This window comes from Notothenia rossii, assembly GCF_949606895.1.
Source record: "Notothenia rossii genome assembly, chromosome: 12".
NCBI lineage: Eukaryota > Metazoa > Chordata > Actinopteri > Perciformes > Nototheniidae > Notothenia > Notothenia rossii.
In genome coordinates, this window is record NC_136911.1 from 23,967,888 (window position 1) to 23,985,330 (window position 17,443).

Genomic DNA, 17,443 nt, shown 5'->3' on the forward strand with positions numbered 1-17,443 from the left:
GTCTTACTGATGGAGTATCCCAGCCGCTCAGCATGGAGCCTCCGGGACAGAAACTGACCCTCGATCAGCGAGCGCACCTCCACCTGAGGACTGAAGGAGCACACCTGCAGGGGGGGAGAGGTGATTCAGGGAGGATAGGAAAGGCTCAGGTGAGGTGAGGGGATGATAGAAACTCACCTGGACGTCCTGAGGGTCGAAGAGATGAACTCCGACTGCAGGAGGCGTGATCTCCTGACTGTCAAAATAAAAGCCTGGAGGCAAAACAGATAACAAGTCAGAGAGAGAAATGTAATATAATGGGTTGTAATACAAGGAAGTGAGGTTGTAGTACAAGGAAGTGAGGTTGTATTAAAAGGAAGTGAGGTTGTAGTACATGGAAGTGAGGTTGTAGTAAAAGGAAGTGAGGTTGTAGTGAAAGGAAGTGAGGTTGTAATACAAGGAATTAAGGTTGTAGTACAAGGAAGTGAGGTTGTAGTACAAGGAATTAATGTTGTAGTAAAAGGAAGTGAGGTTGTAGTAAAAGGAAGTGAGGTTGTAGTGAAAGGAAGTAAGGTTGTAGTGAAAGGAAGTAAGGTTGTAGTACAAGGAAGTAAGGTTGTAGTAAAAAGAAGTGAGGTTGTAGTAAAAGGAAGTGAGGTTGTAGTACAAGGAAGTGAGGTTGTATTAAAAGGAAGTGAGGTTGTAGTACATGGAAGTGAGGTTGTAGTAAAAGGAAGTGAGGTTGTAGTGAAAGGAAGTGAGGTTGTAATACAAGGAATTAAGGTTGTAGTACAAGGAAGTGAGGTTGTAGTACAAGGAATTAATGTTGTAGTAAAAGGAAGTGAGGTTGTAGTAAAAGGAAGTGAGGTTGTAGTGAAAGGAAGTAAGGTTGTAGTGAAAGGAAGTAAGGTTGTAGTACAAGGAAGTAAGGTTGTAGTAAAAGGAAGTGAGGTTGTAGTAAAAGGAAGTGAGGTTGTAGTAAAAGGAAGTGAGGTTGTAGTGAAAGGAAGTAAGGTTGTAGTGAAAGGAAGTAAGGTTGTAGTAAAAGGAAGTGAGGTTGTCGTAAAAGGAAGTACGGTTGTAGTAAAAGGAAGTGAGGCAGTAGTAAAAGGAAGTGAGGTTGTAGTAAAAGGAAGTGAGGTTGTAGTAAAAGGAAGTGAGGCAGTAGTAAAAGGAAGTAAGGTTGTAGTAAAAGGAAGTGAGGCAGTAGTAAAAGGAAGTGAGGTTGTAGTGAAAGGAAGTAAGGTTGTAGTGAAAGGAAGTAAGGTTGTAGTAAAAGGAAGTGAGGCAGTAGTAAAAGGAAGTGAGGTTGTAGTGAAAGGAAGTAAGGTTGTAGTAAAAGGAAGTGAGGTCGTCGTAAAAGGAAGTAAGGTTGTAGTACAAGGAAGTGAGGTTGTAGTACAAAGAAGTGAGGTTGTAGTACAAGGAAGTGAGGTTGTAGTAAAAGGAAGTGAGGTTGTAGTACAAGGAAGTGAGGTTGTAGTACAAGGAAGTGAGGTTGTAGTACAAGGAAGTGAGGTTGTATTAAAAGGAAGTGAGGTTGTAGTACAAGGAAGTGAGGTTGTAGTAAAAGGAAGTGAGGTTGTAGTGAAAGGAAGTGAGGTTATAATACAAGGAATTAAGGTTGTAGTACAAGGAAGTGAGGTTGTAGTACAAGGAATTAAGGTTGTAGTAAAAGGAAGTGAGGTTGTAGTAAAAGGAAGTGAGGTTGTAGTGAAAGGAAGTAAGGTTGTAGTGAAAGGAAGTAAGGTTGTAGTACAAGGAAGTAAGGTTGTAGTAAAAGGAAGTGAGGTTGTAGTAAAAGGAAGTGAGGTTGTAGTAAAAGGAAGTGAGGTTGTAGTGAAAGGAAGTAAGGTTGTAGTGAAAGGAAGTAAGGTTGTAGTAAAAGGAAGTGAGGTTGTCGTAAAAGGAAGTAAGGTTGTAGTAAAAGGAAGTGAGGCAGTAGTAAAAGCAAGTGAGGTTGTAGTAAAAGGAAGTGAGGCAGTAGTAAAAGGAAGTAAGGTTGTAGTAAAAGGAAGTGAGGCAGTAGTAAAAGGAAGTGAGGTTGTAGTGAAAGGAAGTAAGGTTGTAGTGAAAGGAAGTAAGGTTGTAGTAAAAGGAAGTAAGGCAGTAGTAAAAGGAAGTGAGGTTGTAGTGAAAGGAAGTAAGGTTGTAGTGAAAGGAAGTAAGGTTGTAGTAAAAGGAAGTGAGGCAGTAGTAAAAGGAAGTGAGGTCGTCGTAAAAGGAAGTAAGGTTGTAGTACAAGGAAGTGAGGTTGTAGTACAAAGAAGTGAGGTTGTAGTACAAGGAAGTGAGGTTGTAGTAAAAGGAAGTGAGGTTGTAGTAAAAGGAAGTGAGGTTGTAGTACAAGGAAGTGAGGTTGTAGTACAAGGAAGTGAGGTTGTAGTAAAAGGAAGTGAGGTTGTAGTACAAGGAATTAAGGTTGTAGTAAAAGGAAGTGAGGTTGTAGTACAAGGAATTAAGGTTGTAGTAAAAGGAAGTGAGGTTGTAGTAAAAGGAAGTGAGGTTGTAGTACAAGGAAGTGAGGTTGTAGTACAAGGAAGTGAGGTTGTAGTACAAGGAAGTGAGGTTGTATTAAAAGGAAGTGAGGTTGTAGTACAAGGAAGTGAGGTTGTAGTGAAAGGAAGTGAGGTTGTAATACAAGGAATTAAGGTTGTAGTACAAGGAAGTGAGGTTGTAGTACAAGGAATTAAGGTTGTAGTAAAAGGAAGTGAGGTTGTAGTAAAAGGAAGTGAGGTTGTAGTGAAAGGAAGTAAGGTTGTAGTGAAAGGAAGTAAGGTTGTAGTAAAAGGAAGTGAGGTTGTAGTAAAAGGAAGTGAGGTTGTAGTAAAAGGAAGTGAGGTTGTAGTGAAAGGAAGTAAGGTTGTAGTGAAAGGAAGTAAGGTTGTAGTAAAAGGAAGTGAGGTTGTCGTAAAAGGAAGTAAGGTTGTAGTAAAAGGAAGTGAGGCAGTAGTAAAAGGAAGTGAGGTTGTAGTAAAAGGAAGTGAGGCAGTAGTAAAAGGAAGTAAGGTTGTAGTAAAAGGAAGTGAGGCAGTAGTAAAAGGAAGTGAGGTTGTAGTGAAAGGAAGTAAGGTTGTAGTGAAAGGAAGTAAGGTTGTAGTAAAAGGAAGTGAGGCAGTAGTAAAAGGAAGTGAGGTTGTAGTGAAAGGAAGTAAGGTTGTAGTAAAAGGAAGTGAGGTCGTCGTAAAAGGAAGTAAGGTTGTAGTACAAGGAAGTGAGGTTGTAGTACAAAGAAGTGAGGTTGTAGTACAAGGAAGTGAGGTTGTAGTAAAAGGAAGTGAGGTTGTAGTAAAAGGAAGTGAGGTTGTAGTACAAGGAAGTGAGGTTGTAGTAAAAGGAAGTGAGGTTGTAGTACAAGGAATTAAGGTTGTAGTAAAAGGAAGTGAGGTTGTAGTACAAGGAATTAAGGTTGTAGTAAAAGGAAGTGAGGTTGTAGTAAAAGGAAGTGAGGCAGTAGTAAAAGGAAGTAAGGTTGTAGTAAAAGGAAGTGAGGCAGTAGTACAAGGAAGTAAGGTTGTAGTGAAAGGAAGTAAGGTTGTAGTGAAAGGAAGTAAGGTTGTAGTAAAAGGAAGTGAGGCAGTAGTAAAAGGAAGTGAGGTTGTAGTGAAAGGAAGTAAGGTTGTAGTAAAAGGAAGTGAGGTTGTCGTAAAAGGAAGTAAGGTTGTAGTACAAGGAAGTGAGGTTGTAGTACAAAGAAGTGAGGTTGTAGTACAAGGAAGTGAGGTTGTAGTAAAAGGAAGTGAGGTTGTAGTAAAAGGAAGTGAGGTTGTAGTACAAGGAAGTGAGGTTGTATTAAAAGGAAGTGAGGTTGTAGTACAAGGAAGTGAGGTTGTAGTAAAAGGAAGTGAGGTTGTAGTGAAAGGAAGTGAGGTTGTAATACAAGGAATTAAGGTTGTAGTACAAGGAAGTGAGGTTGTAGTACAAGGAATTAAGGTTGTAGTAAAAGGAAGTGAGGTTGTAGTAAAAGGAAGTGAGGTTGTAGTGAAAGGAAGTAAGGTTGTAGTGAAAGGAAGTAAGGTTGTAGTACAAGGAAGTAAGGTTGTAGTGAAAGGAAGTAAGGTTGTAGTGAAAGGAAGTAAGGTTGTAGTACAAGGAAGTGAGGTTGTAGTGAAAGGAAGTAAGGTTGTAGTGAAAGGAAGTAAGGTTGTAGTACAAGGAAGTAAGGTTGTAGTGAAAGGAAGTAAGGTTGTAGTGAAAGGAAGTAAGGTTGTAGTAAAAGGAAGTGAGGTTGTCGTAAAAGGAAGTAAGGTTGTAGTAAAAGGAAGTGAGGCAGTAGTAAAAGGAAGTGAGGTTGTAGTAAAAGGAAGTGAGGTTGTAGTAAAAGGAAGTGAGGCAGTAGTAAAAGGAAGTAAGGTTGTAGTAAAAGGAAGTGAGGCAGTAGTAAAAGGAAGTGAGGTTGTAGTGAAAGGAAGTAAGGTTGTAGTGAAAGGAAGTAAGGTTGTAGTAAAAGGAAGTGAGGCAGTAGTAAAAGGAAGTGAGGTTGTAGTGAAAGGAAGTAAGGTTGTAGTAAAAGGAAGTGAGGTCGTCGTAAAAGGAAGTAAGGTTGTAGTACAAGGAAGTGAGGTTGTAGTACAAAGAAGTGAGGTTGTAGTACAAGGAAGTGAGGTTGTAGTACAAGGAAGTGAGGTTGTAGTACAAGGAAGTGAGGTTGTAGTACAAGGAAGTGAGGTTGTAGTACAAGGAATTAAGGTTGTAGTAAAAGGAAGTGAGGTTGTAGTACAAGGAAGTAAGGTTGTAGTAAAAGGAAGTGAGGCAGTAGTAAAAGGAAGTAAGGTTGTAGTGAAAGGAAGTAAGGTTGTAGTGAAAGGAAGTAAGGTTGTAGTAAAAGGAAGTGAGGTTGTAGTGAAAGGAAGTGAGGTTGTAATACAAGGAATTAAGGTTGTAGTACAAGGAAGTGAGGTTGTAGTACAAGGAATTAAGGTTGTAGTAAAAGGAAGTGAGGTTGTAGTAAAAGGAAGTGAGGTTGTAGTGAAAGGAAGTAAGGTTGTAGTGAAAGGAAGTAAGGTTGTAGTACAAGGAAGTAAGGTTGTAGTAAAAGGAAGTGAGGTTGTAGTAAAAGGAAGTGAGGTTGTAGTAAAAGGAAGTGAGGTTGTAGTGAAAGGAAGTGAGGTTGTAGTGAAAGGAAGTAAGGTTGTAGTAAAAGGAAGTGAGGTTGTAGTAAAAGGAAGTAAGGTTGTAGTAAAAGGAAGTGAGGCAGTAGTAAAAGGAAGTGAGGTTGTAGTAAAAGGAAGTGAGGCAGTAGTAAAAGGAAGTAAGGTTGTAGTAAAAGGAAGTGAGGCAGTAGTAAAAGGAAGTGAGGTTGTAGTGAAAGGAAGTAAGGTTGTAGTGAAAGGAAGTAAGGTTGTAGTAAAAGGAAGTGAGGCAGTAGTAAAAGGAAGTGAGGTTGTAGTGAAAGGAAGTAAGGTTGTAGTAAAAGGAAGTGAGGTCGTCGTAAAAGGAAGTAAGGTTGTAGTACAAGGAAGTGAGGTTGTAGTACAAAGAAGTGAGGTTGTAGTACAAGGAAGTGAGGTTGTAGTAAAAGGAAGTGAGGTTGTAGTAAAAGGAAGTGAGGTTGTAGTACAAGGAAGTGAGGTTGTAGTAAAAGGAAGTGAGGTTGTAGTACAAGGAATTAAGGTTGTAGTAAAAGGAAGTGAGGTTGTAGTACAAGGAATTAAGGTTGTAGTAAAAGGAAGTGAGGTTGTAGTAAAAGGAAGTGAGGCAGTAGTAAAAGGAAGTAAGGTTGTAGTAAAAGGAAGTGAGGCAGTAGTACAAGGAAGTAAGGTTGTAGTGAAAGGAAGTAAGGTTGTAGTGAAAGGAAGTAAGGTTGTAGTAAAAGGAAGTGAGGCAGTAGTAAAAGGAAGTGAGGTTGTAGTGAAAGGAAGTAAGGTTGTAGTAAAAGGAAGTGAGGTTGTCGTAAAAGGAAGTAAGGTTGTAGTACAAGGAAGTGAGGTTGTAGTACAAAGAAGTGAGGTTGTAGTACAAGGAAGTGAGGTTGTAGTAAAAGGAAGTGAGGTTGTAGTAAAAGGAAGTGAGGTTGTAGTACAAGGAAGTGAGGTTGTATTAAAAGGAAGTGAGGTTGTAGTACAAGGAAGTGAGGTTGTAGTAAAAGGAAGTGAGGTTGTAGTGAAAGGAAGTGAGGTTGTAATACAAGGAATTAAGGTTGTAGTACAAGGAAGTGAGGTTGTAGTACAAGGAATTAAGGTTGTAGTAAAAGGAAGTGAGGTTGTAGTAAAAGGAAGTGAGGTTGTAGTGAAAGGAAGTAAGGTTGTAGTGAAAGGAAGTAAGGTTGTAGTACAAGGAAGTAAGGTTGTAGTGAAAGGAAGTAAGGTTGTAGTGAAAGGAAGTAAGGTTGTAGTACAAGGAAGTGAGGTTGTAGTGAAAGGAAGTAAGGTTGTAGTGAAAGGAAGTAAGGTTGTAGTACAAGGAAGTAAGGTTGTAGTGAAAGGAAGTAAGGTTGTAGTGAAAGGAAGTAAGGTTGTAGTAAAAGGAAGTGAGGTTGTCGTAAAAGGAAGTAAGGTTGTAGTAAAAGGAAGTGAGGCAGTAGTAAAAGGAAGTGAGGTTGTAGTAAAAGGAAGTGAGGTTGTAGTAAAAGGAAGTGAGGCAGTAGTAAAAGGAAGTAAGGTTGTAGTAAAAGGAAGTGAGGCAGTAGTAAAAGGAAGTGAGGTTGTAGTGAAAGGAAGTAAGGTTGTAGTGAAAGGAAGTAAGGTTGTAGTAAAAGGAAGTGAGGCAGTAGTAAAAGGAAGTGAGGTTGTAGTGAAAGGAAGTAAGGTTGTAGTAAAAGGAAGTGAGGTCGTCGTAAAAGGAAGTAAGGTTGTAGTACAAGGAAGTGAGGTTGTAGTACAAAGAAGTGAGGTTGTAGTACAAGGAAGTGAGGTTGTAGTACAAGGAAGTGAGGTTGTAGTACAAGGAAGTGAGGTTGTAGTACAAGGAAGTGAGGTTGTAGTACAAGGAATTAAGGTTGTAGTAAAAGGAAGTGAGGTTGTAGTACAAGGAAGTAAGGTTGTAGTAAAAGGAAGTGAGGCAGTAGTAAAAGGAAGTAAGGTTGTAGTGAAAGGAAGTAAGGTTGTAGTGAAAGGAAGTAAGGTTGTAGTAAAAGGAAGTGAGGCAGTAGTACAAAAAAGTGAGTTTGTAGTAAAAGGAAGTGAGCTTCACCAATGTTTCCTCTGTTTCCCAGCGGCGTGTCTCTCAAGGCGGCGGAGAAAAGTTCCCATGATGCACCTGCACACTGGTTCCTGACGCGCTCCCTCGTCAGAGAGCCGTTCTTAAAACTGATAAATATTGATGATGTTAGAAATGAACAGGAAGAAGTGTGACGGTGATTTAAAACAGATAGTTACCAGAGCAGAGCCATGAAGGCCTGCTCTCTGACGGGGTTACAGAACACGTGACCCTGCAGGGCCGGACGAGGATCCGCAATCCAGAGAAACACCGTATCGCTGGTGCCCAGACTCACCTGCAAAGGTAAACACACACACACACACACACACACACACACACACACACACACACACACACACACACACACACACACACACACACACACACACACACACACACACACACACACACACACACACACACACACACACACACACACACACACACACACACACACACACACACACACACACACGAACCAACTTGACACCTCAGACAACGGGAAACACATCTCGCACACATTTCTTGATTTTTTTCTTTTGCTATATTTCAATATTTTCGTTAAATAGTTATAATTTCCTACAGATTGAGGTCCTTTTATTTTACTTGAGTATTTATATTTCCTGCTATGTATACTTCTACGTCACTACATTTATCCTACAGCTTTATTTTCTTTAATATTTACTATTTGGACGTAAACAATATGAAACTCACGGCGATGTCTCCCTGCTGCAGCCTCATGCCTGCCAGAGACGCTGAGGAGAGGAAACACATTTAATGAGTAAAGAAATATATATTATTATCAGGTCTCTGCTGAAGACACACAGATTAATGAGCTTGACAGATACATCGAAAAGGAGCAGAGTTTTTATTAAAACAGGGAAGCTCTAAAATAAACCAGTAAAAGAGGAAAGAATAAGTCCTTATTTTAGGAAATTATTATATATTTAGAATAAAGAAAACTGAGAATGGGAAGAATATTTAATGTAAGTAAAGGTAAATATTTTAACTGAAAGTTGGCATTTACACAAACTCACACAACAACAGCACCATCTTGTGGTCGGACAACAGAATTACAGGGAGAAACTCAATATGTAAAAAAAACAATAAAGCAATATATAAATATAGCAATAAATCAATAAGGCTTTGTTTGAGAACCATTGAAAAGATGAGATACAATACATATCAATTATATCAATACAAATAAATATTAATAAGGTACAGGGGAAGTATTTGTGAAGAAATGTTTTTATTAATGTCAAACATGTACGAAAAAAATACAAATGTACTTGAATAATATTCTGAAATTTGATTAATTTATGAAGAATTAAAACTCCTGAGATTAAATTCAGGATTTTATTCTCTGTTTTTAAATCATGAATATCTGTATATATATATATATATATATATATATATATATATATATATATATGTACTTACCTGGGTTGTCTCCGGTGAAAGCCACCACTCTGCAGCTCTCAGAGAAACCGTATCGCTGCACAAAGTACGAGGAGACGGGACCCTGCAGGACGGGGAAGGTGTCACATTAAAAGGTGTCCTCACTTCCTGTCTGTCCTCACGAGTGTGAAACACCCACCAGAATGGAGGAGGAGGGTTTGGGGTCTCCCAGCAGGAGGTCCAGCTGAGGAGAAACCGCCTCCAAACAGATCTGAGACCAGTTTCTGCTCCGGATGTCCAGCAGGTTCATCCCCGAGCCTGAGGGGAGATCAGAGATATATAATTCTTTATTTAGAAGACAGTTGAGAGCATTTCACCAGTTGCAATGCAGTTACAGGGAGGAGCAAACATCTGCAACAAGGGAACAGTACACATTGAAACCCTGCCCTTCTCATCGTACTCTTTTTTTATGTGCATCTTATACAATGTTCACAAACTTTATACAATAACAGAAGGGATGTTGGTAACAGAGACATCATTGACGTCCGGTAGGTGTAATAACAGTTAGACAAACATTACAATATGTGGGTAATGAGACCGAGCAACCTTAGAACTGCTCATCGGCTCATCACTAGTTTGTTCACTCTATGAAACAAAGGAAACCCGATCCGACCGTAGCTCAGGAAATAGATCAAGATATTTCATTCATGTTTTCTACTGATGTGTCGAGGGAAAACAAATAGAGCAATAATAATAAAACATTTTCAATAAATATGATATAAAAATAACAGTAAAATACATTTTAAATGATTACAAAATAAAATGATGGTGTTTTTTTGGTGTCAATAAATAATAAGTTTGATGATTTCATGAAACAGTCTGAGTACCGTCGCTGTAGTCGATGGAGGCGTAACCTCCGAGGAAGAGGGACGCCGCGAAGCTGCTGACCAATGAGATCCTCTATACACACACACACACACACACACACACACACACACACACACACACACACACACACACACACACACACACACACACACACACACACACACACACACACACACACACACACACACACACACACACACACACACACACACACACACACACACACTAAATGTTTTGCAGACATATGACAGATTTATTGCAAAGTTAAAATAGAGAAACATTCAAACTGAAGCTGGAGACGAACCTCAGTTTTCTGGAATTCCTCGGGTCGTGTCGCTCTTACTTTGGCAATCTGATTTCCTGTGAAACGCTGCACACACACACACACACACACACACACACACACACACACACAGCATGTTTTGTTTCTTTTGCAACAAAAAAGGTACATATAGGACCAAATGAGTCAATAAATAAAAACTGGAAATTAAGAACAGCAAAAAATTATAATAATAAGTTAGACATAAATGAATGCAGCATTGTGTTGATTGCACTGTTAATGAACTTGCCACTGACCTCATAGGCGGTGGAGCCGGTGATGTGAGCGAGCCTCAGAGCGCCCCCTGCTGCTTCCTGCAGAGCATCACACTGCTTCCTGCTGCTGGAGTCCATCCACACAGGAGAGGCCAGCACTGAGAAGCTGTCCTGGTGATCAATCAATGTTTATTCATACAGCCCAATATCACAAATGTTACATGTGGACTTCACAGTCTGTAAAGAATATCAATACGACACCCTGTGTCCTCAGACCCTCTGTCCTTAGACCCTCTGTCCTCAGACCCTGTGTCCTCAGACCCTCTGTCCTCAGACCGTCTGTCCTCAGCCCCTCTGTCCTCAGACCCTCTGTCCTCAGACCCTCTGTCCTCAGAGCCTGTGTTCTCAGCCCCTCTGTCCTCATACCCTCTGTCCTCATACCCTCTGTCCTCAGCCCCTCTGTCCTCAGACCCTCTGTCCTTAGACCCTCTGTCCTCAGAGCCTGTGTTCTCAGCCCCTCTGTCCTCAGCCCCTCTGTCCTCAGACCCTGTGTCCTCAGACCGTCTGTCCTCAGACCCTCTGTCCTCAGACCGTCTGTCCTTAGACCCTCTGTCCTCACACACACACACACACACACACACACACACACACACACACACACACACACACACACACACACACACACACACACACACACACACACACACACACACACACACACACACACACACACACACACACACACACACACACACACACACACACACACACACACACACACACACACACACACACCTGCAGCAGTGTCTCCAGGCTCTGGTCCGGTTGGAGGTTCTTCAGAGTCTCAGCCGCCCCTCTGGTCCAGAACACACTGCCGTGTTGCTGACACACACACATTCAGGTAAACATGTCAGTCAGTGTTTACGTACTTTTATTGACATCTTAGTGAAAATACAAATATATAAACATTATTCCTGTGTGTAGTTCGTTCACCTGTCCGCTGCCAGAGAGCGCTTTAACCCTCGAGAAATCAAACCCCGCCTCCTTCATCTTGTCCAAAAGCATGTCCAGAGCCTGATGAAGCAGTCACACGACAGCCAATCAGAACGCAGCACCAGACAGTGAGGTCTTTCTTTAACTGGTCTCATTATATGAATGTTAAATTGTCTCTAACTGGTCCTACCTTCACCCACATGAGGACAGGCGAGGTGACCGTCAGTCTGTCAGCGTGGATATGAACCCCTCCCTGAGTCCTGGGGTTTCAAAATTAAAGACTTTAATGATAGAACAATATTTTCAAAGGTGGAACATTTTCTGTTGTAGAAATGAACGTTTTTCCACCAAACATTCTCTCTCTCTCTTTAAGCCTTTAGAGAAACATGTCCATATGTAGACACAGACTACTACAACAAGTACTACTATTAGTGTTTAATGTTTGGTGTGTGTGTGTGTGTGTGTGTGTGTGTGTGTGTGTGTGTGTGTGTGTGTGTGTGTGTGTGTGTGTGTGTGTGTTACCTAAACTCAGGTAGATCTGAGTCAAACTGCACATTGTTCTGATGAACCACGTTCAGGCTCTCATCCATCGCCACCACCTTCAGCTGCCGGGGAACACAGGAGATATTTATATTTATATATATATATATATATATATATATATATATAAAGTATTCAATTAATTAATGAAAAATAGAAGACATTTATAGAAACACAGAAACAAATATCTGTTTGAAATAAAAACTGTTAAAATATATGACGTACAAATTAATAAAAATAACAATAACAAATATATAAACATAAAATAGCAACGTCTTTTTAAAGAATACAGGAGTTTAAAGTAAAAGTAGAAGTACTCAGATCTTGTACTTGAGTAAAAGTAGAAGTACTCAGGTCTTGTACTTGAGTAAAAGTAGAAGTACTCTGATCTTGTACTTGAGTCAAAGTAGAAGTACTCAGATCTTGTACTTGAGTAAAAGTAGAAGTACTCAGATCTTGTACTTGAGTCAAAGTAGAAGTACTCAGGTCTTGTACTTGAGTAAAAGTAGAAGTACTCAGATCCTGTACTTGAGTAAAAGTAGAAGTACCAGAGTGTAGGAATACTCTGTTACAGTAAAAGTCCTGCATTCAAAATGTTCCTCAAGTAAAAGTAGAAAAGTATTCTCATCAAAATATAGTGAAAGACAGTAAAAGTAGTCATGGTGCAGATTGGTCCATTTCAGAAAAATAGATATGATATGTTTTATAATGATTGATCATGAAAGTGTTCTCAAAGCTGGTAAAGGTGCAGCTAGTCTGAATGACTTTGTATACTGCAGGGTAGCTGGTGGATTTACTCCAGGTGGAACTAAAGTCTGATTTAACACTTGATTAGATTTCACATCATTCATCCACATCTGTGAAGTAACTAAAGGTATTAAATACATGTAGTGGAGTAGAAGTACACAGTAGCATAACATGGACATACTCTCGTAAAGTACAAGTACCTGAACATTATACTTAAGTACTTGAGTAAATGTACTTAGTTACTTTAGACATCTGAGTACTCGATGTACCTCCGGTAAACAGCGTGCAGTACAAAGTCCTGCAGACACACGCACACAACCCTCACATGCAACTATGTCAACAATCTGCACACACATTTCCGCATCTGCGCGAGAATAAACCCCGCTATAAAACTGTGCGTGCCCGCCAACACGCACGCGCTATCACACGCGTGCAGCGTCGCGTTCAGGTGAGAAATAACCAGGAGGCTTACCTGCTGAGTGCTGAAGTCAAAACCCAGAAACAGAGAGGAGTCCTGAGCAGCCGCCATGATGCTTCACACACACACACACACACACACACACACACACACACACACACACACACACACACACACACACACACACACACACACACACACACACACACACACACGCACACGCGCACGCACACACACACACACACAGAGGGGCAGCGGACCACGGGTTCATTATTTAAAGAGACAGTGACACAGTCTCTCGTTGATGTTAATAATAAGTTAATCATTTGAAAAATTGAACGTTTACTTTAAAAACTGCAGGAATATTTGGAAAAAGTACAAATAATAATACAGAGAAATAATAAATAAAATGTAAGTGTAAAATATTCCACACTGTGATTGTTAAATTATTTAAATAATATAACAATTTTTTTTGAACTATATTAACCCTTAAAATAAATAAATTAGGAGTACTTCATAAATAAAATAAATAAAATAAATAAAATAAATAAAATAAATAAAATAAAATAAATAAAATTAATTAATAAAATTAATAAAATAAATATGATGACATGATGGCAAGTATGCAATAGAGATAAGCCCAAAGTGCCACCTTTTTAATGTTTGTTGAGTCAAAATCTCATCATTATTAGACACTACAGGACTACAAAGAGAACACAAAGACTACAAAGAGAACACAAAGAGACCCACACTGACTACACACAGAGGTCTACAGGTGTGTACAGGTGTGTTGTGGTGTTTAATATTACATTTCTCTGATAATAGTGGACGTTGTGTTTGTTCCTGAGATTGTGTGTGAAAGGAACAGTCAACAACACAACGTCCTCCACTGTTTAAACACCAGTCAAAGTCACAGCTCAGTGTGTGTGTGTGTGTGTGTGTGTGTGTGTGTGTGTGTGTGTGTGTGTGTGTGTTCATCAGTCCAGCTTCCTGCCTCACAGGTAACGCAGTAGAAACATGTCTGCTCCTGATTTCTCCTACATTTCTCCTTCATTTCTTCACGGGTTCTCCTCCTCCTCTTCTCTCCTCAGGTGTCTCCTCACCTGGATGAAGGTTCTGTGCAATCCCAGCTTCCAGATGGGCTTTGAACGCGCCACGAGTCTCCATGCTGCAGGTGGCTGGTTCTACTGACAGAGAATACAACTCCAGCAGCAGCAGCAGGTGTGTGTGTGTGTGTGTGTGTGTGTGTGTGTGTGTGTGTGTGTGTGTGTGTGTGTGTGTGTGTCTGTGTGTGTGTGTGTGTGATGCCAACAGGATGTCCTGCTCCTGCTTTTGCTGTGTGACGCCCAGAGGGGAGCTGCTGCACGGTAATAAGACACACACACACACACACACACACACACACACACACACACACACACACACACACACACACACACACACACACACACACACACACATTTTTTACTTTATTCTGAAAATATTGTACTTTATTCTGAAAATATTTTGTATTTCATGATATTTGTTTGAGATCAATTCAAAAACAATTTTTACATTTTTTTCAGATTTTTTGCTAAACTTAATTTTTTTAAATATTTTTTTATACTGAAAATATGTTTATTTTATTCTGAAGAAAAGGTGTGTGCAGGTAAAAGGTGTGTGCAGGTAAAAGGTGTGTGCAGGTAAAAGGTGTGTGCAGGTAAAAGGTGTGTGCAGGTAAAGGTGACTCGTGTTCCTCCTGCAGGGATCCAGAAGAAGGAGCAGCTGGTGGTCAGTGAGGAAGAGGAGGAGGAGCAGGAGGAAGAGGCGCTCAGGAGCATCATGGATCTGTCTCTACTCAGAGAAAAGTACCTGAGCAGCAGAGAGCAGCAGAAACTCTCTCAGGTGATTCTCCTCAGGACAGGTGAGTTACCTGAGAGGTTCTGGAGAGAGGAGAGAGAGGTTCTGGAGAGAGGGGTTATAGAGAGAGAGGTTCTGGAGAGAGGAGAGAGAGGTTCTAGAGAGAGAGGTTCTAGAGAGAGGTTCTGGAGAGAGGAGAGAGAGGTTCTGGAGAGAGGAGAGAGAGGTTCTGGAGGGAGAGGTTATAGAGAGAGAGGTTCTGGAGAGAGGAGAGAGAGGTTCTAGAGAGAGAGGTTCTAGAGAGAGGTTCTGGAGAGAGAGGTTCTAGAGAGAGAGGTTCTGGAGAGAGGAGAGAGAGGTTCTGGAGAGAGAGGTTCTAGAGAGAGGTTCTAGAGAGAGGTTCTGGAGAGAGAGGTTCTGGAGAGAGGAGAGAGGTTCTGGAGAGAGAGAGAGGTTCTGGAGAGAGAGGTTCTAGAGAGAGGTTCTGGAGAGAGAGGTTCTAAAGAGAGGTTCTGGAGAGAGAGGTTCTAGAGAGAGGTTCTGGAGAGAGAGAGAGGTTCTGGAGAGAGGAGAGAGGTTCTGGAGAGAGAGAGGTTCTGGAGAGAGAGAGAGGTTCTGGAGAGAGGAGAGAGGTTCTGGAGAGAGAGAGGTTCTGGAGAGAGGTTCTGCAGAGAGAGGTTCTAGAGAGAGAGGTTCTGGAGAGAGGAGAGAGAGGTTCTGGAGAGAGAGGTTCTAGAGAGAGAGGTTCTGGAGAGAGGAGAGAGAGGTTCTGGAGAGAGAGGTTCTAGAGAGAGGTTCTAGAGAGAGGTTCTGGAGAGAGAGGTTCTGGAGAGAGGAGAGAGGTTCTGGAGAGAGAGAGAGGTTCTGGAGAGAGAGGTTCTAAAGAGAGGTTCTGGAGAGAGAGGTTCTAGAGAGAGGTTCTGGAGAGAGAGAGAGGTTCTGGAGAGAGGAGAGAGGTTCTGGAGAGAGAGAGGTTCTGGAGAGAGAGAGAGGTTCTGGAGAGAGGAGAGAGGTTCTGGAGAGAGAGAGGTTCTGGAGAGAGGTTCTGCAGAGAGGTTCTGGAGAGAGGTTCTGGAGAGAGGTTCTGGAGAGAGAGAGAGGTTCTGGAGAGAGGTTCTGGAGAGAGAGAGAGGTTCTGGAGAGAGAGGTTCTGGAGAGAGGTTCTGGAGAGAGGTTCTGGAGAGAGAGGTTCTGGAGAGAGAGAGGTTCTGGAAAGAGAGAGAGGTTCTGGAGAGAGAGGGAGGTTCTGGAGAGAGAGAGAGAGGTTCTGGAGAGAGAGAGGTTCTGGAGAGAGAGGGATGTTCTGGAGAGAGAGAGAGAGGTTCTGGAGAGAGAGAGGTTCTGGAGAGAGAGAGAGAGGTTCTGGAGAGAGAGGGAGGTTCTGGAGAGAGAGAGGTTCTGGAGAGAGAGGGAGGTTCTGGAGAGAGAGAGGTTCTGGAGAGAGAGAGAGAGGTTCTGGAGAGAGAGGGAGGTTCTGGAGAGAGAGAGAGGTTCTGGAGAGAGAGGTTCTAAAGAGAGGTTCTGGAGAGAGAGGTTCTAGAGAGAGGTTCTGGAGAGAGGTTCTGGAGAGAGGAGAGAGGTTCTGGAGAGAGGTTCTGGAGAGAGAGAGGTTCTGGAGAGAGGAGAGAGGTTCTGGAGAGAGAGGTTCTAAAGAGAGGTTCTGGAGAGAGAGGTTCTAGAGAGAGGTTCTGGAGAGAGGTTCTGGAGAGAGGAGAGAGGTTCTGGAGAGAGGTTCTGGAGAGAGGTTCTGGAGAGAGAGAGAGGTTCTGGAGAGAGAGGTTCTGGAGAGAGGTTCTGGAGAGAGAGGTTCTAGAGAGAGAGGTTCTGGAGAGAGGAGAGAGAGGTTCTGGAGAGAGAGGTTCTAGAGAGAGAGGTTCTGGAGAGAGGAGAGAGAGGTTCTGGAGAGAGAGGTTCTAGAGAGAGGTTCTAGAGAGAGGTTCTGGAGAGAGAGGTTCTGGAGAGAGGAGAGAGGTTCTGGAGAGAGAGAGAGGTTCTGGAGAGAGAGGTTCTAAAGAGAGGTTCTGGAGAGAGAGGTTCTAGAGAGAGGTTCTGGAGAGAGAGAGAGGTTCTGGAGAGAGGAGAGAGGTTCTGGAGAGAGAGAGGTTCTGGAGAGAGAGAGAGGTTCTGGAGAGAGGAGAGAGGTTCTGGAGAGAGAGAGGTTCTGGAGAGAGGTTCTGCAGAGAGGTTCTGGAGAGAGGTTCTGGAGAGAGGTTCTGGAGAGAGAGAGAGGTTCTGGAGAGAGGTTCTGGAGAGAGAGAGAGGTTCTGGAGAGAGAGGTTCTGGAGAGAGGTTCTGGAGAGAGGTTCTGGAGAGAGAGGTTCTGGAGAGAGAGAGGTTCTGGAAAGAGAGAGAGGTTCTGGAGAGAGAGGGAGGTTCTGGAGAGAGAGAGAGAGGTTCTGGAGAGAGAGAGGTTCTGGAGAGAGAGGGATGTTCTGGAGAGAGAGAGAGAGGTTCTGGAGAGAGAGAGGTTCTGGAGAGAGAGAGAGAGGTTCTGGAGAGAGAGGGAGGTTCTGGAGAGAGAGAGGTTCTGGAGAGAGAGGGAGGTTCTGGAGAGAGAGAGGTTCTGGAGAGAGAGAGAGAGGTTCTGGAGAGAGAGGGAGGTTCTGGAGAGAGAGAGAGGTTCTGGAGAGAGAGGTTCTAAAGAGAGGTTCTGGAGAGAGAGGTTCTAGAGAGAGGTTCTGGAGAGAGGTTCTGGAGAGAGGAGAGAGGTTCTGGAGAGAGGTTCTGGAGAGAGAGAGGTTCTGGAGAGAGGAGAGAGGTTCTGGAGAGAGAGGTTCTAAAGAGAGGTTCTGGAGAGAGAGGTTCTAGAGAGAGGTTCTGGAGAGAGGTTCTGGAGAGAGGAGAGAGGTTCTGGAGAGAGGTTCTGGAGAGAGGTTCTGGAGAGAGAGAGAGGTTCTGGAGAGAGAGGTTCTGGAGAGAGGTTCTGGAGAGAGAGGTTCTGGAGAGAGAGAGGTTCTGGAGAGAGAGAGG

The 17,443-nt window shown here is 42.2% G+C and overlaps 1 protein-coding gene and 1 long non-coding RNA gene across 3 annotated transcripts in view; one reads left to right on the forward strand and one right to left on the reverse strand.

The window, feature by feature from the left end:
- Positions 1–12,856, reverse strand: part of xylb (xylulokinase homolog (H. influenzae)) — a 17,547-nt gene extending 4,691 nt beyond the window's left edge. Inside the window, exons 1-15 of one of the 2 annotated variants that reach the window (XM_079662105.1) lie at positions 12,689–12,856; positions 11,452–11,534; positions 11,120–11,189; positions 10,930–11,010; positions 10,732–10,818; positions 9,979–10,107; positions 9,707–9,772; positions 9,402–9,474; positions 8,714–8,832; positions 8,557–8,638; positions 7,831–7,871; positions 7,296–7,411; positions 7,111–7,226; positions 178–251; positions 8–104 (exon numbers count right to left, since the gene is read on the reverse strand). In XM_079662105.1, the coding sequence (XP_079518231.1) occupies positions 8–104; positions 178–251; positions 7,111–7,226; positions 7,296–7,411; positions 7,831–7,871; positions 8,557–8,638; positions 8,714–8,832; positions 9,402–9,474; positions 9,707–9,772; positions 9,979–10,107; positions 10,732–10,818; positions 10,930–11,010; positions 11,120–11,189; positions 11,452–11,534; positions 12,689–12,745 (1,291 nt within the window). In that variant the 5' untranslated portion in view covers positions 12,746–12,856. Of the gene's footprint in view, positions 1–7; positions 105–177; positions 252–7,110; positions 7,227–7,295; positions 7,412–7,830; positions 7,872–8,556; positions 8,639–8,713; positions 8,833–9,401; positions 9,475–9,706; positions 9,773–9,978; positions 10,108–10,731; positions 10,819–10,929; positions 11,011–11,119; positions 11,190–11,451; positions 11,535–12,416; positions 12,583–12,688 lie in introns of those variants that run through there. The other variant, XM_079662106.1, reaches the window with a different exon arrangement.
- Positions 12,857–13,261: 405 nt separating this feature from the next.
- LOC307026597 lies at positions 13,262–14,583 on the forward strand. Its single transcript, XR_013804412.1, has 3 exons — positions 13,262–13,635; positions 13,726–14,001; positions 14,379–14,583. It is a non-coding gene; the product is annotated as an uncharacterized lncRNA (long non-coding RNA).
- Positions 14,584–17,443: the final 2,860 nt, after the last annotated feature.